We start from the raw sequence: 27,095 nt of genomic DNA, 5'->3' as shown, positions 1-27,095 counted from the left end.
AATTCTAGTTTTAATGTGTGTAAAACTCGGACCAAAAATTTTTAAACTCGCGTTCACACTATGAAAACTTGGTAAATTTAGTTGAATTTTGTAGGAATGGATTATTATATAGAGAAGCAACTTTGTACAATTTTTTGAATCATTTTATACATGTAAAGTTATTTTGGGTTGAACCCCTTAAAACCTAGGTTCTAATGGTTTGATCCATTTATATTTTTGGAGCGACAAAAAAATCCGTTAGGACAAATTTACGGATAGTTTTAGTAGATAAATGGATTGACCCTATGTAAGTTCAAGTGCCTTAATTTGGTTTCGGTGATTAATGACAAATCTAATTATATGAGACTAACGTTTTTATGAGCCTTTCTTTGACTAGTCTTATTTGGATATGAAAGTAAAAATGATGGGAGGTATGTATTAAACTTCACATATTCTAACTTGGTCTCTCTTGTGGATCCAAAATATAGTGTGAGCTCCCTCATTGATATTGATTGATTATGTGCATATGCATTCCTTCATATCCATATGTATGCACATCTTGAGGGAGAGCTTATTCTATATTTTGTTCATTATAAGATCTCTACCTTGATTTGAAATTATCATTCATCTCATCTCTTTGTATTGTTTATATCAGATTATTATCTATCACAAAAGAGAGAAAAGATTGAAAGATCTTGGATTAAACAATTTGTGTAATTGTTACTTTGGTGATAGATGATAAACCGATGTTTATGGGATTAACCTCTCTTTTACATAAGTTTTCAACAAGGTTATTTCCCGATAATGAGATGTGGTAGATATGCATTCTTTGGTGATGGACCTTAATCATGACAAGGATGAAATTCATGGAGATAAAGCGATATGTATCACTTCTTATCTCCTACTTTTTGATAGGTTCATATATATGATTTCCATATTATTGTTATATAAGTGTGAGACTAATGTTTACTTGAGTCTTATCTTATTTAGTCTCCTTTACATTGAGAACATGGAGATCATGAAGGTATGTGTTTTTTTTTATCTTCATCATTACTATATATGCCTTCTCTATGTGTATAGGATAAACCCCCATTGGTTCTTCTTTACTTATGCATACACTTGTCTCTCTTGTATATTTCTTTGTATGAATATACTTAGGAGGAGCAAATCCTATACATTTATTGTGCATGTTTTAGATCCATGTTGTTCACCTATTATATATATCGGATCTTTGCACTTGAGCTTGCATACGAGTATATGACACTTATGATGTTAATGAATACTCAACAAACATATCCATATCTTTCATATGCAACCCGTTGGTCACCAAGTGGAGGATGCCAACCGATTTGTTGGGACTAATGTTTTCCTTTGAGCCGTGCAAAGGAATAGATCTAATTGCGATGAGGCTAATGAATGACACCATGGGTTAATGGTCACCAAGCCAAGGACATCGTCATGTTGGCAAGAATGAAGTCAAGCTTGTGATGAGAATAAAGTCTTGACAAAGGATGGCAAAGACCTCGGCATAAACATGGTTCAACCGAATGGTCACAAGTGTTGATGTTGGCTCAAGCATTGACCCCAAGTTGGATAGCGCAAGGCAAAGGTATAATGGAGCTAAGAATGTTTTCTTAGTCTTTTTCCCGGTCTTGGTGTTTGGTGTAGACCGGATTTACTAGATAGGTGCTGTACTATCAAGAGGGGTCTATGAAGCGAGCATGTGGATGATTTTGTGCCATATTAGTTCATATGCATATAGGTGCATTTTGTGGGCTTGTCTAGCCAAGTGTGGTGAGTTTTATCAAGTCCCAAACAAAGAGAGAAGTGGGCACATCCTATAGGTTTGAGTAGCCTCATGTGGTTATGTCCGGTGGAGTATCCTTTGGAGTGTGAGACATTTCTCCCTGAGAAAAGTTGTGTTTCTTGGATTGATTGTTCACGGGTTGGATAGCCCTTTGAATAAGCTTTCCATAGAGTCCGAGAACGCCAAATTCCGAGATCTGAGTCAAGAGATATCGCCGTTTTACTAACGGTTGGTTGTGCTGAAAAGTGACCTGCGGTCTGACCGTGGGCCTTAGGTCGGTCTGACCGGGGCTGTTAGCCGGTCTGACCGGCGTGGTAAGGCCGGTCTGACCGGCCCTACTGGTATGTTGCACTGGTCTGGTTTTTGGTGGCGATACAGAGCCGCTAGAGCCACAACCGGTCAGACCGAGCCGATGGCGGTCTGACCGAGCCGTGGACAGTCTGACCGGCCGCTTCACTGCGGTCAGACCGGCCAGGTTGAGTGGGCTCAATGATTGCCCTATAACGGCTAGTTTTCTAGCCGTTACAAAGTAGTCCGATTTGACCGGCCACTATGGCGGTCTGACCGGCAGAGCACAGAGTTAGGGATTTCGACTCCAACGGCTAGTTTTGGTGGTTGGGGGTATATATACCCACTCCCCAGCAGCAAGGGCAATGGCACTCCATTGCATTATCTTGAACCCTTGCAAGAGCTCTCACACCCTTGTGCACTTAGTTTATCTAGTAAGGTGTTAGAGAGTGAGTTAAGTCAATCCAAGTGCATTGCTTCATTGTTATAGCTAGTGTGACACTTGATCATCTTCGGCAAGCATCCTAGACTTGTTACTCTTGGAGGTTACCGCCTCCTAGACGGCTTGTGGAGGTGTTGCCCGGTGACCTCTCCGAGGAGATTGTGGAGGAGGCCCGGCGCCGGTTGTGAGTGGTTTGGAGTTCACCACCTTCGGAGTGAAGGAAGAACTACCCTAGTGATCGAGGCTTTGGTAGTCCTCTCCGTGGGCCGGCTCCCGCCTTGCCCACCCCTTGACGAAGGGGGCGAGCGGTGGCTTCGTGGTTGAGCGGTGGAGTTGGGCTCGCCTCAACGGGGATTAGGAAACCGGCGAGTTTCCGAACCTCGATGAAAATTCCTTGTCTCTTGTCTCCTTTATTTTGTGCAAATTTACTTTGAGCAAGTTTACATACTAGAGTTTATTTGTGCTATTATCACCCTAGGCTTGCAAACCTCAACATAGGCTAGCTTCTTTGTGCACTTACTTGAGACTAGTTGATTTAGGTTTTGAATTGTGCAAAACCATTTTGATTTACGCTTCTGCATACAAAACTCGATTTTAGCCAAAAGTTGAAAAACCGCCTATTTACCCCCCTCTAGTCTGCCTTCTTGATCCTACACCCTAACCATTCCCATCCTGAGTTTTGACGATGGTAATATGGTATTATGCCAATTTTCTCCTGCTCGGCTCCGCACCAAGCCGCGCGAGCTGCTCTGCTACCCCACGGCGCCCGTGCGGAGGCCGCCGCAGACCGCACCACTAGCAGCCCTCCCCAACCACGCCAAGCAAGGCAATCATCTCTCTTGCGGCGGTGATGCTCCTCGGAGCAACGTCCCGGCCATTTGCGCCTCAACCACGATGAATTTGTTCCTCTAAATCATCCCCATGCCGTCCCGAGCCCCACCTCCACCACCCATCCCAGCCACCGGTCGCCTTCGTGTGTACTTCGGCGAGCCCCACCGGTGCTCCTAGACCCCGTCGTCGGCCTCGGCTTCGCCGCTTCGCTGGTGTGCCTAGTTCCCGGAGACCGTTGCCGCCGCACCCAACCTCCACCGCCTCCACACCTGTCCCTAGCTGCCGTGGCGTCACCCAAGCGGTGGCCGTGGTTCCCCTGGGCATCCTATCGCCGGCCGCCCCCTCCTCCGGTTGGCACCTCCCCGTGCTCACGCGAGAGAACAGAAAAATCTGATTAAGTCTAATGGAATACTCTCCATCCCAAAATATAAGAATCTAGGACCGAATGGGACATTTTCTAGCATGTCCAGATTCGTTGTACTAGGAAATGTCTCATCCAATCATAGGTTCTTATATTTTTGGGACATAAGTAGTTAAGTTAATTAATACTACCTCCGTCCCAAAATAATTGTATTTCTATGATTCAAACTTTGTCCCAAAATAATTGTAATTTTAGAGTACTAATTGCCCCATCAATCATCTCTCATTCAAATTTCTCCGTATTATACCCTTAACCATCTTCCTACTCTCACATAAACACCATTTAATGAGGGGCACCATAGTCTTTCTTCTCAAACCTTAATATATGCTAAACAACATAGAGTTACAATTATTTTGGGACGGAGGTAGTAATCAGTTGTCCCTATGACTTATGGGCCATGACTACTAATAAAAAGTGTTTAATACTACCTCCGTCCTAATACGTAGCAACATAGGATGAGATGAGACTCATCCTAAGATAATGTATATAGACATGCCTCATGTTTAGATACATTGACCCATCCTAGGTAATTACATTATGGGACGGAGGGAGTACTTATTTTGTAAGTTTATGATACTGACAACTGGGCCCACCATTTATAAAACCCGTCACATCTGACCTCACGCCGACCTCCATACTCGCTGCCTCGATTGAGGAGGGAGGAGACGACGAGATGGATTAGTCAGGAGGTTGAGAGATAGTGGAGAGAGATGGGAGAAAAAGAAGAGGGGAGGATGGACGAATAAGATGAATTTGACAGATTGGTCTTACGTGTAGATGAGGAAGATGGATGTAACTACAGTGGGACAGTTCCAATTTTATAAAATTTTAATGGCACGACGACAAATAAATAAATTGTAATGGCATTTTATCTGAAATGATATATTTACAATGGCATGGATCGAATTGATCTATATAATTCATCATCCCCTTTTCGTGTAACATGTCTACATTGTCAATATATCACAAACGAAACGATTGGAGTAGTAATATTATTGGATTAAAGAAAAACAGAAGCAAAGATTTGGAGCTTGGGCTCCAAATCAGTGAGGAAGGAGATATCCAAGATTACTAAATAATTTGTTATTCACAATTCCTAAATACTCCTAAAATTCCTTCAAAGAATCCAAGATTACTAAATGAAATAAAAAGTAGATAATATGTATTTTTTTTAGTTTGTTTAACATGTTTTTGAAAAAAACAAATTCCAAAACAACCTAACAAATTTATGAAACCTGTTTATTTATTGAATGTATCACTATGCAATTTAAATGGAAAGCATGGAAACATTATAAATGCATTGGCTTTGATCATTGTTTATTTTATTTATTAATCACCCTTATTTATTAAATGTAAAAACAATGTACTTTTTCTTGAAAACACCAAGAGGAGTTAATATGGTTAGTTTGGATAAATTACCAATAGTAAGGCAAATAAAGGGCCTACTTTGGGATGGAGGCTAACTTTGCTATAACTTCATTTGCCATAAGTGTGACAAGTCACATAAAAATGTGCCAAATAATTTGTTATCCACAACCATGGCAATCTTTAGCTATGACGTATGGGCTCATGTGCTAATAAAGTGGCTTTGTCTGATCTTTGTCATGCAACTAGCCTAAGAAATCACACCACATCTAAGGCTTGGCAAACTTCAACCCCTAACCAAATAACCCAAACTATTCTCACGTACTCCCGATAGTTTCGATAGTTTTTGGTAATTTATGTTGCCTCTCGCAAGATTGCGTGGAGCTATTAGTTGTATTGCAAAATTAACCTATTTCACCCATCTAAAAATACACGTATTTTGTGTTGCAAAAATTACCTAACACTATTTCAAAATATAGTTATTTTTATATGTTTTATCGAAAATTATTGTTAAGATGAGAAATAGTTGCGATTGATACATTGAGATAGGGAAGTAGGTACTCCATCCGTCCCATTTTAAGTGCAGCCATGATTTTCTGTGCCCAACTTTGATCGTCTATCTTATTTAAAATTTTTTTGAAAAAATTAAAAACATAAGTCACGCATAAATTACTATTCATGTTTGGGAGAATAGTTACTTTAGTCACTAAACTTTCTCTGTAGGATCAGTTTAGTCCCTAACCTTTTAAATGGTCCAAAGAAATCCTTAACCTTTGTCATAAGGCCTAGAATAGTCCTTGGGTCCACCAAAATCATCCTATAGATATGCCATGTCATCATTCATGCAAAATCTATGATGAATTGTCCAATTTAGCCTTACGTATATCTTAGAAAAATAAATATAAGGGTGAATTAGACATAACCATAGGAAAAAAATACTTCTTTTTTCACCCTTTTGAGGTATATTTTTGCTCTTACATATACCATATATTTTTTTTAACTTTTTCCTTTTGTTTTTTATTTTCCTATGCATAAGGGTAAATTGGACAAATAATAAAGATTTTGCATAGGAAGGTGACATGGCATGTCCATGTGACGATTTTGGTGGGACCAAGGACTATATTAGCCCACATGACAAATTTAAAGGACTTGTTTGGACAATATGAAAGATTAAGGACTAAAATGACCCAGGAGCGAAACTTTAGGGACCATATTAGCTATTCTCCCTTCATGTTTTATCATCTAATAATGATAAAAATACTAATCTAATTTTTTTTAAATAAGACGGGCAGTCAAAGTTGAGCACGAAAACTCATGGCCACACTTATAATGGGACGGAGGGAGTAAAAAAAGATTTATATTTTAGTATATAATTGGAATCCCATATATATTTATATTTTTCAATGAAGGAATACTATGGAATGCAAATCAATTTTCAAGTTGAGATCACTTAACATTGGTCCTATTAAAAAAGTCCCTAAATGCTACTCCCTCTATCTCAAAATATAATAAGTAATCTAGGTCTAGATTAAACATAATTTAGTATAATAAATATTTGACAAACTAAATTATGTCTAACATGGAGGGAGTAAAAAGAAAATAAAAAAAATACTACTCCCTCTCTCTCAGGTATAAGTTTGACAATGTTTATAGAAAAATAGTAATATTTTTTATCCAAGATAAATTTATTATAAAAATATATCTAATTATTAATTTAATAAAATTTATTTAAAAATATAAATATTACTATATTTAACTGTAAACTTGGTCAAAATAGAAACATATCATAAACTAAAACGTACTCAGCACTCACTCATCCAGCGACACCTAGGCATCTCTCTGGAGGAGTCGTGGTCAACATACACCACGTCACTCCCGCGCTCCTCCACGCTTCTTCTCCTCCTCTGCCTCGTGCACAGCGCCAGGCATATCCATGTCCATGTCCATGTCCATGTGCTGGACCTTGGCGTTCCATGCTTTCATTTACTTCTGGATGGCAGCAGCAGCAACGTGCCAGTGCCAGCATACATCATGTGCTCAGCTGGGCGCTACGTGCTCTCGCCTTTGCGCGGATTGCGCCGGCCATAAATGAAAAAAACGGACGAGAAGTGCACCAGCGAATGCTGCAAGAAACGAGTCATACTTAAGTACTGTACCCTACTGGGAATTATCTAATCGAAATTCAAAAGTCACAAGCATTCTTGCGCAAAGATCACATGAAATAGCCTAGTTTCATTCCTTTCGATACAAACGAGGGAAGATGATTTCTTAGTTCTAACCAGAGTCAGGCACACCAGGAATTTGCAAGTACATCAATTGCACAACGGAATACGATTAGAATGCTACACTGAAACTCACAGCAGAATCGCACAAAATTCAGGAAATTATGAGATCACTTGCAGAATTTGAAAATTTAGAACTTATAATTGCTAGTACATCAAAAATTCAGAACGGGAACAGCGCGATACAAAAATTTTTCTCCAGGAGCAAAAGAAAAGAGGCAACAGCAACAAGCACTCCGGTCAGGTGCAACGTGCTTGGCTCACAAAAGAACAAGAAGCCAAACAGAACTGAACAGGCCACGCGACGGCCAACGCCGAGAAGGTTACATGCGATGCGAAGTTGTGCGAGGAGATGATGATACAGGCGCCGCCCTTTCACCAGGCTTCAGGTCGGACTAGGACGCCAGCCGCCGCCGCCGCCGCCGCATCGAAGCAGAAGAGCACGCAGATCAGGTACCCATCAGGTCTCGTCAGATGTTGCAGCCGCAGCAGAGGAAGAAGCTGCAGAGCGCGGCGGAGAGGACGACGGCCTCGGCGGCGTAGAGGATGTGGAAGAGCGCGTCGTCTAGGAGGGATACGACCAGGCCAGCCTTCTCCCCCCACCTCCACCCGTAGCCGCCGCCGCCGCCGCCCCCTCGCGCCCCCTGCAAACTCACCATGCCTCCTCTCGCAAATTCCGGATCCGCGCGAGCAGATTGATGGATGGATGGGGATGGCTCTCCTCCTCAGCTGGTCCCCCGGCCCGGATGGAGATTTCTTTGTTTGAAATCTTGGAAGTGGAAGATGATGAGCAGCAGAAGGGCTGATGGGACTGAAGGGTTTTTGTACGCCATTTGCTGGACTTGATGGGTTAATTAGGCCCACGTTTTTCCGTTGCTTAGATTATTTCCTACTAGCCCAAGTTGCTTTCACGATTTCAGTACGGTTAATATAGTGATTCTTTTGCCATAAAAATATAGTGATTCTCGTCTTCTCGACCTGCTATCATGGGACCTAGTATGTGTGTTTAGTGCTTAGTGCTGAAGTATTTAAAAACGATCTGGGTTATTGGTAAAGGAAAGGGAAATGTTCCTCGAGCGGTGAAACCTAATGGAAAAATCATGGTTTCTTCTGAATAGAGAAGTTTGTGTTTTTCAATCGGGAAGATATGAGGTTTTGCTTTTGGGTGTGAGATTACTTAAACCACAGATTTGGGCTTACTGTAGTTTCTGAGTTTAATGTTTAAATAGTATTGCGTGAGATATATACTGCGAATTTCACAATAAGGATACTGTTTTCGACTAACTGACAATATGTTTCAGTTTCTTCGCCTTTGACCACTAGCTACTCTTAAATAATTAAATTTTGCTTATATTTATGGACACTAAACACTTCAACATCATGACATTTTACTAAGTATTTGCAAATATGTTACACGAGAGACAAGTGGTCAAAGTATGAAAATAAATAGTGTCGTATAATTTATTCAGAAGCAAAGGGAGTTGTTTTTTTTCCCACGAAGGGTCAAGGTGATATATCAAGGCACTGTTCATTTCTGATTCCGAATTTTCATTTGCACGCTTCTTATGCTTCTAAACGGCGTGTGCTTAAAAGCAAATATTTATAAAATTTTATTTGAATACTTTTCTAAATATGACTTTTTAACTCTGTAGTAGTTAATTTATTTATTTATGTCCTCAGATAGTATAAAAAATAGATTATTCATTAATCCTCTAATTTCAATTATCTCAGGGTTTGTTTGACACAATTCTAGCTCTAACTCCATCTCTCGTGGAGCTTAATGTTAGCCAAACAATTTAATGTCCATTAAAAATAGAAGTGAAACTACATCGAGCGCTCTAAACAAATAAACTATAGAGATGACTAGTTTAGGTTGCTCCACAAAACATCTTTGAAATGTTTTGGCAACCGATCACCTGCAAGATTGTAAGCTTTTATTGTCAGCTCGTAATAGGACGCAACAGTAATAGGTAGACAAATCCATCCAACACAAAATGCATAGCCTTTCTTGGCACTCCAGGGCTTGCAAATTAATGGAGCAATTCCATGCTAGATTGACCCTAACGAAGACAAGAGTACAAAGACCAGTCTAAAAAAGAGAGTAGCACAAAGCTAAACTATTCCGAATAATCTCGCCAATGCAAACAGTTGATCAACTCTTCCCCCTTAGCCCCATCTCAAATCCACAATCTTGTGATGGAATTCGGAGATGCGAATAGGAATATTTTGTACGTGTGTGAATACATATGAGTAAGTACGTAAGTATTGTGAGTGTTTATATAGTTTTTTTAAGTATTGTGAGCGTATGTGTTTATACAATGTTTAAAAAAAAGATCATATGGAAACACAAGTAGCAAAATTAGTTTCATCTACCTAATATAAATCCTTTTAGTTGTGAGGGTAGAACTAAAAATCCATATATATCGCCAAATTTTACAACCCAAATCACAAGGGAGAACAAATTGAAATTGCTCCACCCTTTTGGCTAATGTTTCTTAATGTGTATGAAGTGTACTCCCTCCGTCACATGGAAATAAATCTGTAGAACTATGTGCAAATTCATCCTGTCAATTTGCTTTTTTATAGGATATAGGAAGTACATAAAAACTATATATAACTACTCAAAACAACCCATAATGATCCTTCATTGATTTAAAATACAATGCTATTTATATTTCCTACGCATATTAAAAAAATTCAAACGAGAATTCAGCTGTTTGCAAGACGCAACTGCTTTATTTTCCGGATTAAATCTTTTCTGGATTCAACAAAGGCAACGTATTATGGAAACCCGTCTTCCCGAAGCTGACACGGGTTTCTGGGTGATGTGCATTCGTAACCCGCAAGTGTGAGCCCGGAAGTACGCTCTCGTTCTCCGCATGCGGGTTGCAATCCTCGCGGCATCCTTGGTAATCCCCAAACGCCAGGGGCAGTAGCGACCTTGCGGCCGTCTCCCCAAACCAGATCGGCGTCGGTTCTTTGCCCCTTTTCACGAGCCCACCAGCGCATTCTCGCAGCCGGAGAGAGGAGGCGGCGGCGGATCGAGGAGAGGGAGCGGAGAAGATGGGGGGCGGCATGGAGGTGCACAAGAACAAGTGGATCGAGGAGTGGAACGCAGGCCGCGAGAACCTCGAGTTCAACTTCCGCTGGACCCGCCGCAGCCTCGCCGTCGTCGGCCTCTTCGGACTCGCCGTCCCCATCCTCGTCTACAAGGGCATCGTCCGCGAATTCGTAATCCCCTCCTCCGAACCCCCCCTCCTCTTCCTTGCCGTGTCCTCTTGGGTTATCCAGGTCCTAACGAAGAATCTCTCTCTGTGCGTGCTTGTTTGGTTGCAGCATATGCAGGACGAGGACGCCGGCCGGCCGTACAGGAAGTTTCTGTGAGTGCTGCCTCCGGTGGATGCCTCGAGACTGCGACCGGGAGAAGGACTCTCCGTTCGGTTTGTTCTCCATACTGTTTTAATTGGACAGGGAGTATTTTGGAGTGCTCAGACTGTTGCGTGGGATCTGTTTGTTGAATAAGCTGTCATGACTTGTTGTCTTTTCAATTGCTGAAATCTTGGAGATTTTATTCGGTTAATTCGGCTGAATAACAGTGTTGCAATGTTGTTTGTGCGTTCTTCAGGTACTAATTAGAACCGTAGTTTGCTTGTCTCATTTATTAAAATCTGAAATGGATTACAGTGAATGGTTTTAGCATGTCGTTTCTCTAGTGTGGCCTACGTAGTACGTGCTATTGGATTGGCTGAATAGATGCAGAAAATTGATAGCACCGATGCCCATGAGGGAAGGTATTGACCAAGAACTTTCTTACGATTAATTATGGCTTTGGGAGTTTGAGTGCATTGATGTTATACGGGCTGTTTCATAGCAACCCAATGTAGGCTCTAAATAAAATTGTATGGATTGGAAGCTGCACTGAGGCACTGATAAAGTAATAATGATCATTATTCCTATGTGGCTTGGATGAGATTTCATTTCTAGTCTCAAAATTATTGTACTTTACCACTCTTCAATTATACTTGTTCCTTGGCCACTATGCCCTGTGTATTTGCTATACATGAGTAGGTGTCTAGGACCTTTTCAGTTTTTGCCTATAAAAACATTAAGTTACTTTTTCTTCAGCACTTGCTAGATATGATGGTCTGAGTCTGTGAACAGCCTAACTGGTTGAGTAGTCTCAGTTGCCTGGCAAATGGTTCATAGCTTATTTGCATAACTTTACTGATATACTGTAGTATAGCTAGTTTTTTTTTCTTCCTTAGTATTTTCATGTATAAAACTTAATATATTCACAGCGTTTAGTATAGATGAAATTGTTAGTTACAATAGCTGTAACTCATCGACTACGGAAACAACAGGTAATGCTATTTGAGCAGACCTGGAGAGAGAACAGGATTTAATTGCTTTTCTGATTCATGTTGATGGAAATGATAGGTAAGAGTACGAACAGTTTTCTGATAATAAGTTCTGTAGAGTTAGCATTCTTGAACTGCTACAGCAGAGTATGCCACTCCCTTTTTTGTGGAAAGGGCCAAGCTTCATGTTGATGGAAGTACAGTTGACTTTCATCTTGCTATATTATTATTGTATTGTCTGGTGAAGTCTTATGGAACATCTTGCGTACTGATGATCCATTGACCCCAGTTATCCACTGAACATTTTCAGCAAAGTAATAGATGAAACTGTGACCATAGGCCACATGGTATTAGATGTGTTGTGTTGCATACCTGTCCATACACTTCTATAACTGGGTTTTGTTTTCTATTGCACTGTTTCAATGAGATTTTTTTACTGTTAGTAAGAAAGGTAGATTTTGTGATTTTCTTTTGTTGGATATGTTAATGTAGCGTGGTTGGTTGAAAGGGCATGTTTTTTACATACTAGGAACAGCAAACTAATTTAGCCTGTTCTCTATGGAAAAGATGGTATGCTAGCAACTTCAAAATCTTTGCTGCTTATATATGGAGTATATATATTTGCATTTGATCACGTGGTCGATTTGCTGATGCACCATTATCATATCATATGTACCTATAGCCTCCTTCAAACTACTGGGTATATATGTTAGATTAGACTTAATAAGGCTAGAGTATTGTTTTAAAACATCGTGTATTTGGATGTCACCCCATGCACCAATTATTAGAAAACCATTGTAACCATCTCAACTTGAACATTTGATATCTTTAATTTCTTTTATATAACTAAACTGTCACCGTCTCATCCACTCCAATAGCTACTGCGTTGTATGAAACTTGCTAGTTCTTGTTTAGTTTTTTGCTTCCAAGATGTGTTCCTGCTTTCTGCTGGCGTGTATAATGAAGTATGAACTCAAAAAGTCTATGGGTGATGGAGTGACCAAATTGCTATTTCAATTTACCAGTTGTGGATAACTTCACAGTGACCGTGTTTTATTTTAGTGCATTTTTTGCTTGATCTTTAGTTGTCTCTTCGAAGTTCTTAAGAACCTTCATCATTCATGGGCTGCCTCCTTTATTTTGTTCTGAGCTTCTAAAATGGAATTAACATAACTGATTTGGCTGGGTTTACTCTTTCCTTCTGATGTTACATGCGGTTCTTATGCTTAGTACCAAATAATCACATAAATTGCTTTTGACATGTCAGTCTAGGTTGATATGTCATCATAGTGGCACCCAAATGAAAATAAAATCTGCCTCATATGTCAAAATCCTGAATCTCTCTCTCATAGCTACGACTGACGAACTTCCGAGCAGAAAAAACATGAGCAGACACGTTGTTTCTGAATCTTGCAGGTTGATTGCTGGCCATACTTGTCCAGTGATGAATGGTGATACAAGTATCGAAGCCACTGCCCAGAAAAAAACAGAGGTCAGCCTCATTTTGTGTATTAAGCTGTCAACCTATATCATTGGCTCGCAAGTGCTCTGCCGGTATCTGACCAGGTCTACCTGGTTAATGCTACACTTGCATAAAAAAAAAAATCCATGACTAAGTTCATGTTTAGCGGTTTAGTGCCATTTCTATTCCTCGTGGTTAATGCTACACTTGCATAAAAAAAAAAATCCATGACTAAGTTCATGATTAGCAAGTTTAGTGCCATTTCTATTCCTCGCACAATCCAATCGAACTCTGACTTTGCACGGTCAATCTTATCTAACACTGATAGCTACTACGGCAAAAGAAATAAGAAGAGTAGCCTAGTCTTTTCATGGATACTACCAAGTTTCGCCTGTGCGTCTGTTGCTTACGTCGCTTGAAAATTGAAGCAAGCAAGCGACACGAAGATCTGCACGGCCAAAGAGAAAACCACCTCGTGGCGAACTGCGTCCAGCTCATAGGTATATATAAGCTCTTGATGCTCTCTCCTCTTCTTGCCCATTAGCATTGGACCTATTGGTCGTTTAGTGATCACGCTGGGAGCTGCACGTACGTTGCACTTGCACGCCGCGCAACCATGTCCAGCCCGTCGCCGACCCCTCCTGCTCCCCCTAATCGGCCTCCACAGCCATCTCCTTCAGCAAATCCGCCCCAATCGCCACCAGCTCCCCCTGATCGGCCTCCACAGCCACCTCCTTCAGCAAATCCGCCCCAATCGCCACCAACAACACCTCCGCCGTCTACTCCAACAACACCTCCACCGTCTCCTCCGGTTATTCCACCACAACCTCCTCCAGGGAACCCTCCACCACCTCCTCCGGAGAACCCACCGCCTCCTCCTCCAGGAAATCCCCCACCTCCTCCTCCGGTGATTCCCCCCACGCCTGCTCCAGCTCCACGTCCTCCGCCTCCGGTGGACCCCCCTGTGCCTCCTCCAGTATTTCCACCACCACCACCTCCTCCTCCACCACCTTTTCCACCACCGCCTCCTCCAGTGATTGCCCCAGTCCCAGCACCTAGTCCGGCCCCTACTCCAAATCCAGTACCTTCCCCAAATCCTAGGCCTAATCCGCAATTCCCACCTCCTCCTCCTCCTCCGGTGTTCCCCCCAGTGAACCCTCCACCTCCTCCCATGAACCCTCCACCACCACCACCACCATCCAGACCGAGGCCGAGTCCAACACCGTCTCCACCTCCGCCTATTGCAAGCCCTCCACCACCTGAGGTCCAAAACTCTCCACCTCCGCCGCCATCACCCCCACCACCACAGGCTGTCGAAGCGCCAACGACGTCACCCTCACCCTCATCATCCAAAAGCAGCGGGACCACAGTGGGTGTGGGCGTGGCTGTCGCCGCGGTGGTCGTGATCGGTCTCGCGGCCGGGCTGATTTACTTCTTCATCGGCAAGAGGCGCCGTCGCCAACAGCAGCCTCCGCCGTCATTGCCAGGTACATATGCTCGTATCACCTTTCCTGGGAAACAAATTCCTTGCCTTCGCGTTATAAAGGCACGGCGCCATTTGAAATATGAACGGTTGGCTAAACGGACGGCATAGGTATATTACGGTGCTGTATCGACAGTTGAAGTAGGTGTGGCACTGCAGCTGGTGCTTGACTTGCTCCTTCATCTAACGGTTGAGATCGCCAGAAACTATCGTCGCAGCTGATAGATACTCCCACCGTCCCAAAAACAAATCCATTCCTAGCATCTCAAGATAGAAGTAGTAGAGATGAAGAATGACTAAAATACCCTTAATAATTGATAAAAGTAGTAAGAAAGATATGTAGATAAAGGGTATTGAAGAAATAAAACTTATCGTTTTACGTGCTAAGAATAGGTAAGATGTACGGAGGGAGTACGCTTTACGCTTAACCTTATCACACGCTTGCACGGCTGTTACCCACGCCCCAGTTTGTTTGTGGTGTGTTACAGTAATTCCATCTATTTACTTTTGATTACGCGGGCGTCGAGGATGATCATGGTCAATTGGACATGACCATTCAAATTAAAAGGCACATCCACACCATTTTGAATATTTTGCCAGTGCTAACCATTATCGAGTTAGCAGCGGTGTGGAATAAATATATTTTACAACATAAAAGGACAATTACATGTTTCTCACGTGCAACCAAATACTTCCTACATCTACTTTTGATAGTCATATTTCATCTTGGTACATAGACCAACGATAAGTGATTCTACTTATCATCCATTTAAATATGCTATTAGTCATTCCTCATAAACAAGCGATTCATTAATATTTACATTTCTCGATGCCCATGTAGCTAATCTTGTGTGGAAGAATGGAGAGTCACGCATTAAATCCAAGAAAATCATTAAGATGATAGTCCCTCCGTACTCATAAAGAAAGTCGTTTAAGACAACGACACGGTCTCCAAAACACAACTTTTGACTTCTTGTTTCTATAAAAAATATTTATTGAAAAGTGATATATGTATACTTTTATGAACGTATTTTTCAAGACAAATCTATTTGTATAATTTTTATATTTTCAAACTCAACAACTTGAGAGTTATTCATGATTTATATTCCCAATGTTTGACTTAAACATTGCTCTAAACGACTTCTTTTATGAGTATGGAGGGAGTAAGTTGTTGGATTGAAATATGCCTATCAAAAATAAATTTTTCAGATTTGGAAATATGACTATAAAAGTAGATGGAGGGACTAGTTGCCAACGATTTTGAAATAATTTGAATACATCGAGTTGAACATGCCACTCACATAGATTCTCAAGTTCAACTCGAGCTACAGAAACAAATAATTCGGCTGTGAATAGTGTTTATGCTGATTATTTGCACATTTCGGAGAAATGGGTAGAGTGCGAGGACACATACTATATATAATCACTTCCTTCTTTTTTTTAATAGATGACGTCGTTAACTTTTTATCACTCGTTTAACCATTTATCTTATTTAAAAAATTATGTAATTATAATTTATTTTGTTATGAGTTGTTTAATCACTCAAAATACTTTAGGTATAATTTATATTTTATACATTTGTATAAAATTTTTGAATAAGATGAATGGTCAAATATGGATTCAAAAGTCAACGATGTCTGCATATCTGCCAGTACTAAGATACTTTTTTTTATTTGTGCTCTACAAGTTTGTGTGATCTCATAGAGGGATTGGCATACATTTTTTAAACCACCCCACCCTTGTTTTTTTTGTGATGGTACGATCCAACTTCACTCTGTTAATCCCTCTTTTACGCTATATCAAAACTCAAGCACCGAAGGGGAGACCCCGTGGTTTAAAATTTAATAAACTTCGTTATTTTTTAATTAAACTAGGACCATGACATGTAGGTTGCCTTCATAAAACAGAAATAGAAAGAGAAGAAGAAATAAAGAAGCGAAATAGCCATTTCATAGTTTCAGAAATAGAAAGAGAAGAAGAAATAAAGAAGCGAAATAGCCATTTCATAGTTTTAAAATGGTACTCCTTCAACTCTGAAATATAACGACTTCTAGCATTTAAAATTTATCCTGAAATATATCAATTTTTCACCAATATTTTTTTCCTAACCAACCATAACCTTTCACCATTGAAATTCTCCACTTACTTCATTTTCTTAAACAATCACAATATTCCCCCATTTAAATCCACATACTTTCTTAATACCCATATCCAAGGTAAAAATTCATATATTTTAGAAGGATTTAGTTTTTTGAATTCAATTTTTCGTATACGATGGCATTTGGTAGCTTCATGCAATGCCTCCTTTATTGTGTTTCAAGCTTCTGGAATAAAAGTAATGTCTTAAAAAAGAGGGGGGAGGGGGGGGGGGGGGGTTGAAGGATTGTTTACGCTTTGGTGCAAGTCATGGCTATCTTCGTTGCTATACATGTTTCTTTAGTCAGTACTCTCCATTTTTTAATAGATGACGCCATTGACTTTTTTTCACATGTTTGACCATTTGTCTTATCTAAAAAATTTACGTAATTATAATTTATTTTGCTATGAGTTGTTTTATCACTCATAGTACTTTAGGTGTGATTTATATCTTATACATTCACATAAAATTTTTGAATAAGACGAATGGTCAAACATGTGAGAAAAAGTCAACGGCGTCATCTATTTAAAAACGGAGGTAGTACCTTGCAACAGTTTGACTTATGCAACTTGTCATAAGGAATTACAATTATAAAAAAAAAATGCAACCTTCTATCGTCAGTAAGGATATGATCGGGATGAACCATTCATGCAAGCTAAAGCATTTGGACCTCGGACTAGTAGATTCAATATGACGATAACACTATATGCGACACATGCACTCACATGTTAAACAGATTGTTAGATAGGTTAAGAATTGGTAGTCGTAAGAGAGAACGCTAGCTAAATGCAATATTTGATGAATTAGGTGATCACACTTTGAGAAATGTCAATTGTGGCGAGTATTAACACGTAACTGTCCAACTTGCAATCATAGTAGAATATATGGGAACATTTTTTACAATATGCAAGATTCTTCTAGTGAACTATTATGAGCTACAACTACCTTTGTTCTTTTCTTCTTAAGCAAACGATGGAGCTGGTTCCTGGTAGTGCCACAACTTTGAAAAGCAAGTATTAAGTTAATCATTCATCTTGCAATATTTGTTCAAACTAGTTATACAAATTTCTTTAAAGCCTATCTATTATGGTCCAAATTACACAAAACCACACTAATATTGACATATGACACATAACCCTGGTATTATCGTCCTAAAGTTTCACAAAACCACACTAGTTTCCATTTTGTCTTCAGATCTACCATATTTTTTTTATACAATCACATGTCAAATTTATAAATATTTTTATTCTAAATTTTGATATAAGAGTGTGTCAAAATGGTTAGCAATGTTATTTTGTGAAACTTTAAGACCATAATAATTATGTTATATGCCACGTGTCAAAATCCATGTGATTTTGTGCAACTTGGATCGTAATAATAGGTGGGGTTTTCTAAAATTTACTCCATTTTATTCTAGGCGCGCATATCTAGTCGAAATAGTGAAGACAACATTTGTGCTCAACCTATATATAAGTGATGTCCAACTTGGCTTAACCCACCTAATGTGAACTTGAACTTGATTTGTATATCCAAATTAACATAGAGTGTGATGCGCAATCCATAAGATATATTGTAACACCTATCTTTCGGATTGCACAAATTACTTATGGATTATAGTTATAACAGTTCATTTTACCTTTTTTTTAAAAAAAAGAAATAAAGTCTAAATTATCTTTAAACTATTGTGCTAGTCCGATTTACACTATATACAGTTGATAAATTGTGCATGATAATTAGAATGTGTTTACATCTGTTTTCGCATCTTAGAACGTGATTGATCCATTTATACATAGCAACAGCATGCATCCAACCATCCCATATACTAGTATGGAAGTGATGAAATCACTTGATTAAACATCCGTTTCCTGGCCCCTCATGATACAGTCAAGGAAAAACTGTTGGCCTTGAGTTTGCGAAAGGCGGATGGATTCAATTAAGCCCAAAGCCCCAAACCGTTTTCAGCAAATTGCCCAAGAAAAATAATCTTACCTTGGCTTGACTTTAGAGACTCGCAAGCTTCATACTCGGAGCAGAAAAACATACCGCTCCTGCGCTCCAGATCGATCAACTCAGAACCCAGGTTGATCGACGGCGTAGCTTATATCTTCTGAGTGAACACGTACCGCAGTCACTGCTCAAGGAAAAAAAAAAAGAGTACAAGAAACGGCAACAGCTTCGTTTTTTTTTTTCTCGCCGGGCAGCCTGAGTTTCATTTGTATTTGCGGCCAAGCCTTTGTCATTTGCTCATTTTAAACACTTTGCGACCGAAGTTGGAGAGTGAGTATGCTAAGCTGCTAGCCGTCTGTATCTGACCGGTTCTGCTTGCCACGCTGGCATCAGAATGCTCACGATTACGCACTGCGGCGGGGGAGCTATACATATGCCGTCGCTGTCGCTCGAGGCAAGCAACAAAAATCTCTTTTCTTGCCCCCTCTGTACGGATCATACCGATACCTGCACCACGTTGCACTTGCACGCAGCGCAACCATGTCCGGTGCGGCGCCAACGCAGCCTACTCCGCAGCCGACCCCTGCCCCGTTGCCGCCGTCGCCGCCGCCTCCTCCTCCGCCGATTCCTGTCCCTTCAGCGACACCTCCTCCGCCACCCCCGGTAACCTCACCACCACCTCCACCGGTGTTTCCTCCGCCACCTCCAGTACCATCACCAAAGCCGACACCAACCCCTACACCGGTGACGCCAACCCCAACTCCGCCGGTGGTGCCATCATCTCCTCCTCCACTTGTTCCAAGCCCGCCAGCGCCCAAGGCCTCGCCGCCACCACCGAGCAACAACGTCTCGCCGCCGCAGCCACCCTCTAACAGCCCCCCATCTTCACCACCGCCTCCACAGTCACCCGATGCAGGCAATGCCCCGTCTTCACCGGCGCCTCCGCAGGCGCTCATTAATTTATCTCCACCGCCGTCGCCGCCGCAGCCGGCGTCCTCGTCCGCCCCGTCGTCGTCCTCCAACGGGACCGTGGCAGTAGCCGCGGGCGTGGTCGGCGCGGTCGTCCTGCTCGGTCTCGCCGCCGTGCTGATCTACTGCTTCGTCGCCAAGGGGCGCCGCCGCCGCCGAAGCCATCACCAGCCATCGCCGTACCCGGTGTTTCCAAGTAAGTTACACGCCCTACGTACGTACTTGCGTATTGACATTCGACGCGCGCGCGCGGCCGTTGCACGAGACAATGCTACGTCGCGGGCATGTCGACGCACGTGACAACAGCGCGCGCGCACGCATCGCCAGCGCGAGAGCTCCAGTTTTTTGCGGTGTTTAGCCCTGATGAAGTCAAGAGGATCGACAGTTCGATACCGAAACGGCGGCATTGCGTACGTAGCGTGCCTGCGTAGCGCGTTCGACCTGGACACCGTCTTGTGTCTAGCGGCGAGCGGTTCAAACGGCACGTTCGCACCATTCTGTACACACGTTAAGGCTAACAATGGGAACAGTACTTTAAACACCTTACGCATGTGCCATCTTTTCTTGCAAACGCTTGAAATAGTTATAAAATATCTTAAGAAAACTAAGAACGTGTACGAGCGAATTTGACGTCCACGCAAAAGAATCAATTTGTGAAAAAAATGCAGTTGTTTCATACAGTTAAATTTGTTTTTCTATCACCATTTATAAATCTAATTTGACCTTACATATCTGTAGAGTAATAATATTAGACCTTATGACCTTAGTTACATTTGGACAAGACAAAGTAAAATGCTAGGGACCAAAATTACTCCAACTCGGAGTAAGGGCATGCATGCTCAAAGGTATAGTCCGATGCAAGCTTGTAGGTATTCCAAGTCGGAAAAATGCCCTTTCATATAACTATCTCTTGAACAGACTCTTCATTAATACATACTCCCTTTGTCATATAATATAAGGGATTTTAGGTTGTTTATATTCTTAAAATCTCTTATGTTATAAGACAGAGGAAGTAGAAAGGAGTATTAATTAAATCGCTGCATGTGTCGTTAACTCTCGTTGAACGCTTGGTGTTATCTAGTCTTGGATGTACAATGCTTGGTGCTATCTAGTCTCTTCACTTTTTTTTTTCTAAGAGTCATTGTTGAGCAATTGTTAAGTTAAACAACGATGTTTCCGTCTTCTCTCCTCTCCCTTAAGAGACTAAGTTAACTATTATTTCAATTTTCAAAGGGATTAATTAGCTGCCTCAAGTCACTTACCTTACCTTACGATGGTTAAGTCAACTTGCCACAAGGATTATCGATCCATCTGTCCATCCTTACCTATATATCTACACTAATTGGGAACATTGTGGTCGTGGGCCACTTATTATGATCATAGATATCTCTCTGTTTTATGTTATAAGTCATTTTAATTTTTCTTTAAATTAAAATTTTAAATTCTGATCAAGTTAAAACATAGCATTTCAACATAAAACAAATATATATATCAAAATATGTTCAATGTATATCAAAATAGTTTATTTATTTTGGTGCTGTAGATGTTCCTATATTTGTATAAACTTAATCAAATTTAAAAAGTTTTGGCTATGAAAAAGAAGTTAAAATACATTATAATATAAATTGGGGTTAATAAAATATATGTGCATTTCACTTCACGGGCCACTTTTAAAGCCCATGTGTGTCGACCAAAACGTCATGGCCTACTTCTAAAGCCCATATAATCTATGTGATAAAAAGCATACCATTGGAAATTATGTGTACCTTTTTAGCGTTTTTTTTTACTTTAATTAAAAAAAACAGTACTCCAAACGAATGCAACTCATTGCTTATTAATTTCGATTTTTAGAATCATTAAATTATAAAGATAATACTAAATTGAGACCCCCACATAAGACCAAATTTGTAGTGATTAACTTCGAATTTTAGAATTATTAAACCAAAAAAAAAGCTATAGTTGAAAATTGAAACCAAGCATTAGCTCAATATTTATTAATTACGAATTCATAACTATTGAATCAATACGATTTAATTGAAACTCCAAACTGAGTACAGCTTGATATATTTATTAATTATAAATTTTAAAATTATCATATCAAAAGGAGCTAAAATTTAAACTCCAAACTGAAAACAATTTGAAATTTATCGATTACGAATTTCAGAATTATATTGATACTCATGAAAAAGATGAAGTTGCATCTTCAAACCGAGTATAATTAGGTACTGATTTATTCCAAATACTATATCGATTATGTGCTGTTTATTGTTGATTTTTTTTTCTTGCGCGATGATTCGGGAATACTGGTGGGCATCGAAAACGTGCGTGCTGATCACCCCAGTTAGTTGCTTTCGCCTCCCAGAACTTGATTGATGCATACACAGCAAAAACATGCATCCAACTTGCCAATATGTATAGACAGTATATAGTATAGAATTGGTCGTGACGCTGTGACGTAACCAATCTCTTGACAGCCCTTTCCCCTCATGAAACAGTCAAGGAAAATTTCTGGTTTTGCATGTGCGATAGGCGGCGGATTTTCTTAACCAAGACCACTTTTCGGCAAGTTGCCAAAAAGAACAATATTCTCCCCTCGATGGATCGGGACAGTCACAAAACTTTTATCATCAAAGCAGAGTAGTGGATCAATCGTTTCACAAATCAGAATACTCTGAAGGCTGATCTGTGTCCGTACTTGTTCTGTTGTCTCCTGAGAAAACATAAAAACCGCAGCCACTGCTCAGAAGTAGTACAACTGTACAAGTCGGCAAGTGGTTTGTGTGATTATGTTTGTTACTTCACGCAATGAGCCGTCTAGCCTTGTCCTTGGCTCGCTGCTCGCATGTAACCGAAGTTGGTGAGGCTGCTCGCTGCTGGTGTCGTGCTGTCTGCCTGTATCTGACCAGGTCGATCTACCTGTCAAAGACTCACGGTTGCATCGAAAATACATGATTAAGTTCATGATTAGCAGTTTAGCGCCATTACTATTCCTAGCACAACGAAGCACAAATGCACAATCCAACCGAACTCTGACTTCAGCACGGTCAATCTTATCTAACCACCCAGGCTAGCTAACTACCATCATACAAAGGACAGAAAAAGATTCTCGTTTTTTTTAAGAGAAGCCAAGTTATTGCTTTCGCTTGAACCAGGCGAGCAAGCAAGCAAAGCCGAAGAATTGTTACACGGCCAAAGTGGAAACCACCTCGTGGTGAACTGCAACCAGCTCATAGATATCTTGCACGTAGTCTTCCTAATTAGCTAGCCCATTGGTATTTGGTCGTGGTCGTTGAATCATACCGAGAGCCTAACGTTGCACCTGCGCCGCGTGCTACCATGTCATCTCAGGCGCCGTCGGCGCCGGTCACGCCGGCGGCTCCACCGCCGCAGACGCCACCCGTGACGCCTCCTCCGGTGACTGCTCCCCCGCCGGTCTCACCCCCTCCGGTGACGCCACCACCGGTGACTCCCCCGCCGGTGTCACCTCCTCCGGTGAGTCCCCCACCTGTGACACCTCCCCCGGTGAGCCCCCCACCTGTTACACCTCCCCCGGTGAGCCCCCCGCCGGTGACTCCTCCTACACCGGTGGCTCCTCCACCAGTGCCACCGTCACCGCCTCCACCGACGCCGACCCCAACGCCGGTGACGCCGTCCCCACCTCCGCCGGTGACGCCATCCCCTCCTCCGCCTGTCGCAAGCCCGCCGCCGCCCGATGTCCCAACCGCCCCGCCACCGAGTAACAACCCCCCGTCTCCGCCACCGTCCCCCAGCAACGTCCCAGCCTCACCACCGCCACCGCGAATTTCTTTATCCCCACCGCCACCGCCCTCGACGCCGACGCAGTCGGGTGCCTCCTCCGGCTCCAAGTCCTCCAACAACGGGACCGTGGTGGCCGTCGGCGTGGCCGTCGCGGCGGTGGTCGTGCTCGGCCTCGCCGCCGGTCTGATCTACTTCTTCGTTAGCAAGAGGCGCCGGCGCCGCCAACACCCGCCGGCGCCGCACCACCCGGGCTACCCACCCTTCCCAGGTACGTAAGCGCGTATTCCCCTCCTTTCATTGGCAGTGTTGGTTGCGCGAGATCATGCTACGTCGCGGCCACGTCGACGCGACAATGCGCGACGCGGGGTCCCCCAAGCCTTTTTCGGTGTTAGCGCGATCCCATCCACGCCCTTCGCTGCGGTCGTCGCGGGTGACCGATGGTGGTGATAGCGACACATCGGCATCGCGTACAGTGCGACGTATTCCATCTCGTCCGGCTCGTGTCCGCGGTCTTCGCGGCGCACACTCGTTAGCGTTTGACCATTTTGTATGCTATGCTCGTGAAAATTTTCTCCAGGGATGCATCGATCTGTGCGCGGCGATTGAGTTGAGCTGATCGAGTGTTTTTTTTTTCCCTGTTTTGTTGCCGTGCCACCTGCAGCCGAATTCTACGACCCGCACCGGCCGCCGTCGCAGCAGCAGTCACACGCGCTGTCGCCGAGCCCCTCGTCGACGCCGCCGCTGCTGCTGCAGCCGCACTCGTTCGTGAGCAGCGGCGGGGCGTCCGAGGCGGCGTCGGCGGTGCCGGGGATCGCGATGATGGGCGGCGCGTTCGGGTACGACGAGCTGGCGGCGGCAGCGGACGGGTTCTCGGAATCGAACCTGCTCGGGCAGGGCGGGTTCGGGCAGGTGTACAAGGGGACGGTGCGCGGGCAAGAGGTGGCCATCAAGAAGCTGCGGTCCGGCAGCGGGCAGGGCGAGCGCGAGTTCCAGGCCGAGGTGGAGATCATCAGCCGCGTGCACCACAAGAACCTCGTCTCCCTCGTCGGCTACTGCATCTACGGCGAGCAGCGCCTTCTCGTCTACGAGTACGTCCCCAACAAGACGCTCGAGTTCCACCTGCACGGTAAGTACTTGCTGCCGGATGATGTACCATTGTTGCGTGTAATGCTGGGGCTTGCTTGGGCTGACACGAGTGGTTGCATATTGGTTGGTTTCTGCAGGTAGCGGCCGGCCGGCGCTGGACTGGCCGCGGCGGTGGAAGATCGCGGTCGGCTCGGCCAAGGGCCTCGCGTATCTGCACGAGGACTGTGAGTTCCACCTTGTGTTTCCTCTGAAATCTAAGGTGGTGTTTGGGAACCTCTCACAAAAGTATAAGTCCCTATAAGAGAGACTTGTGCTTTTGTTAAAAGGATTAAAGTTTAGTCCTTACTTCCTAAACACCACGTAAATATATGCGGAATCTGTGAAACTGTGGTTCTCATAAGATGGCCTGCTTTGACTGTTGTCAGGTCATCCTAAGATTATTCATAGAGACATCAAGGCAGCCAACATCCTGCTGGACTACACCTTCGAACCAAAGGTAAATCGCGAAAATTTGGAACCTGCAATAATTGACGTTATACGCGTATTTATCGCGAAGGTGCACACATGTTTGTACAGGTTGCAGATTTTGGGTTGGCCAAGTACCAAGCCACTGAGCAGACCGCTGTTTCGACGCGCGTAATGGGAACTTTTGGGTAAACACATCACCATCACAACCACAACAATCAATTACACTTGCACTCGTACGTCAAAAGTTCCTCAGTGCACGCACCACGCGGACTAAACTTTGTGCTGTCAACAACTTGTATCTCCAGATATTTAGCTCCAGAGTATGCTGCCACGGGCAAAGTGAACGACCGTTCCGACGTCTTCTCATTCGGCGTGATGCTCCTGGAGCTGATCACCGGGAAGAAGCCTATCATGGTGTCTCACGGTGACCAGCCTGACACATTGGTTTCTTGGGTGAGTGGGCTTCCGAGTCTTGAACCGAACACGTAGATTTCCATTTGCCACGGCCGGTGAAAGTAGTCATCTCTGTGTGTGTCCAACAGGCGAGACCCCTGCTGGTGAGAGCTGTGGAGGAGGAGAACTTCGAGGAGCTGGTTGACCCGAGGCTGGAGAACAACTACGACGCGTACGACATGGGGCGGCTGATCGCCTGCGCGGCCGCCGCCGTGCGCCACACCGCGCGGTCTCGCCCGCGGATGAGCCAGGTTCTTGCCAAAACTCCTCACACCTTCACTGAACAAACACAAACACACAGCACACACCGCACGGCTTCTGGTTTCAGCAACTCCGTAGCTTGTACACTGAAAATGTGGACACTCGAATGGTCAGATCGTGCGTTACCTGGAGGGCGAGCTGGCGGCGGAGGACCTGAACGCTGGCGTGACGCCCGGGCAGAGCGCGATGCAGCGGACGAGCGGCGGCACGACGGACCAGATGAAGCGGCTCAGGAAGATGGCGTTCGGCTCGGCCACCGGTACGGGCACCGTCAGCGAGTACACGAGCAGCGAGTTCAGCGAGCCAACTAGCGAGTACGGGCTGAACCCGTCCACCGAGTACACCACCAGCGCAGCCGGCGGCGACACCGGGGAGGTGACGGTGGACGTGCAGATGACGGCCGGCGCCAGCGGCGAGGCGGCCGGCACGGAGAGGCTGAGCAGGCGGACCACCGCTAGACGTGGCGGGCGGGTGTGACAGTGCGACACCGGAATTTCGGTGCCCCGCCCGGCGAGCCCGGCGACTGTTAGCCGTACGTGATCGTCAAGGTTGCGATCGAATGAATTAAATCATTTTGTTCGTGTATATATACACGTAATGCTGTCACTGTAAATTAAACTACATTCCAAATCCCGCGGTTGTTTCTTTGGTTTTCGAATTCATGCAATTTTTGTTGGAGTGGAAGTTTGTAAATTGTACCTACCTTCACTAACCACCCAGGTTAATAAACATCAAAGATGAGATTTGTTTGGAGAGACCCACTCCGGTGCCCTCTACTTGAAGTAGAAAATAATCTGAACCGTTAATCTCATTTGATCATAGGGTTCAGATCTATTTCTACTACCATCACATTTAATGGTAGTAGAATTGTGGAGGGATATTTTTGTCAAAAAAAATATTTGCGGAGGGATATTTTTGTCTTTCTCGGGCTTCAGCTGTCGCCGCACTGCATGCTGCTCCTCCTGCTGGCCATCCATGGCGCCACCGCCACCCGCTCGCCACCGCGACGACTCGCAAGGGGAAGCCTTTGTGGACTGGATTGCTGGAATGAGTTTCACGCAGAATTCCAACGAGATGGGCCTATTCACGTTACATTAGCTTGGGTAAAGAGGAAGCAAAGCACAAATTTAATGGATTAGGCTCACGGAAGTTGAGCTACTTCTTTTCATAGCAAATTCAGATTCTTGATTCTGGTATAGCAATAGAGCATACTGTCCATGTCCAAATTAAATTCTTGATTTAGATTCAGAATCAGATTCTTGATTCTGGTGAAGTCATCCACGAAAATTAACATTAC

The 27,095-nt window shown here is 43.3% G+C and overlaps 1 protein-coding gene across 3 annotated transcripts; it reads left to right on the top strand.

Annotated features, from left to right (window-relative positions):
• The first annotated feature begins 13,411 nt into the window (after window positions 1-13,411).
• Window positions 13,412-26,559, top strand: LOC127781507 (proline-rich receptor-like protein kinase PERK2). 3 transcript variants are annotated; one of them, XM_052308470.1, is made up of 8 exons: window positions 13,412-14,722; window positions 24,192-24,656; window positions 24,754-24,840; window positions 25,042-25,112; window positions 25,193-25,269; window positions 25,390-25,537; window positions 25,627-25,788; window positions 25,913-26,559. In XM_052308470.1, the coding sequence occupies exons 1-8, from the start codon at window positions 13,852-13,854 to the stop codon at window positions 26,273-26,275; spliced, it is 2,244 nt and encodes a 747-aa protein (XP_052164430.1). In that variant the 5' UTR covers window positions 13,412-13,851; the 3' UTR covers window positions 26,276-26,559. The 3 variants fall into 3 exon arrangements, with proteins under 3 accessions (XP_052164430.1, XP_052164445.1, XP_052164437.1); XM_052308485.1 differs by lacking the exon at window positions 13,412-14,722 and adding an exon at window positions 19,270-19,967; XM_052308477.1 differs by lacking the exon at window positions 13,412-14,722 and adding an exon at window positions 22,930-23,798.
• The last annotated feature ends 536 nt before the right edge of the window (window positions 26,560-27,095 follow it).

The sequence above is a fragment of the Oryza glaberrima genome, chromosome 1 (genome assembly GCF_000147395.1).
Source record: "Oryza glaberrima chromosome 1, OglaRS2, whole genome shotgun sequence".
Taxonomy (NCBI): domain Eukaryota; kingdom Viridiplantae; phylum Streptophyta; class Magnoliopsida; order Poales; family Poaceae; genus Oryza; species Oryza glaberrima.
This window is presented reverse-complemented; position numbering and strand designations above follow the sequence as displayed.

Coding starts and splice junctions, on each gene's coding strand:
- LOC127781507 (XM_052308470.1), top strand. CDS start 13,852: ATGTCCAGCCCGTCGCCGACCCCTCCTGCTCCCCCTAATCGGCCTCCA. Junction 25,270..25,389: donor CGCGTAATGGGAACTTTTGG/GTAAACACATCA, acceptor TTGTATCTCCAG/ATATTTAGCTCCAGAGTATG. Junction 25,789..25,912: donor CTCGCCCGCGGATGAGCCAG/GTTCTTGCCAAA, acceptor TCGAATGGTCAG/ATCGTGCGTTACCTGGAGGG.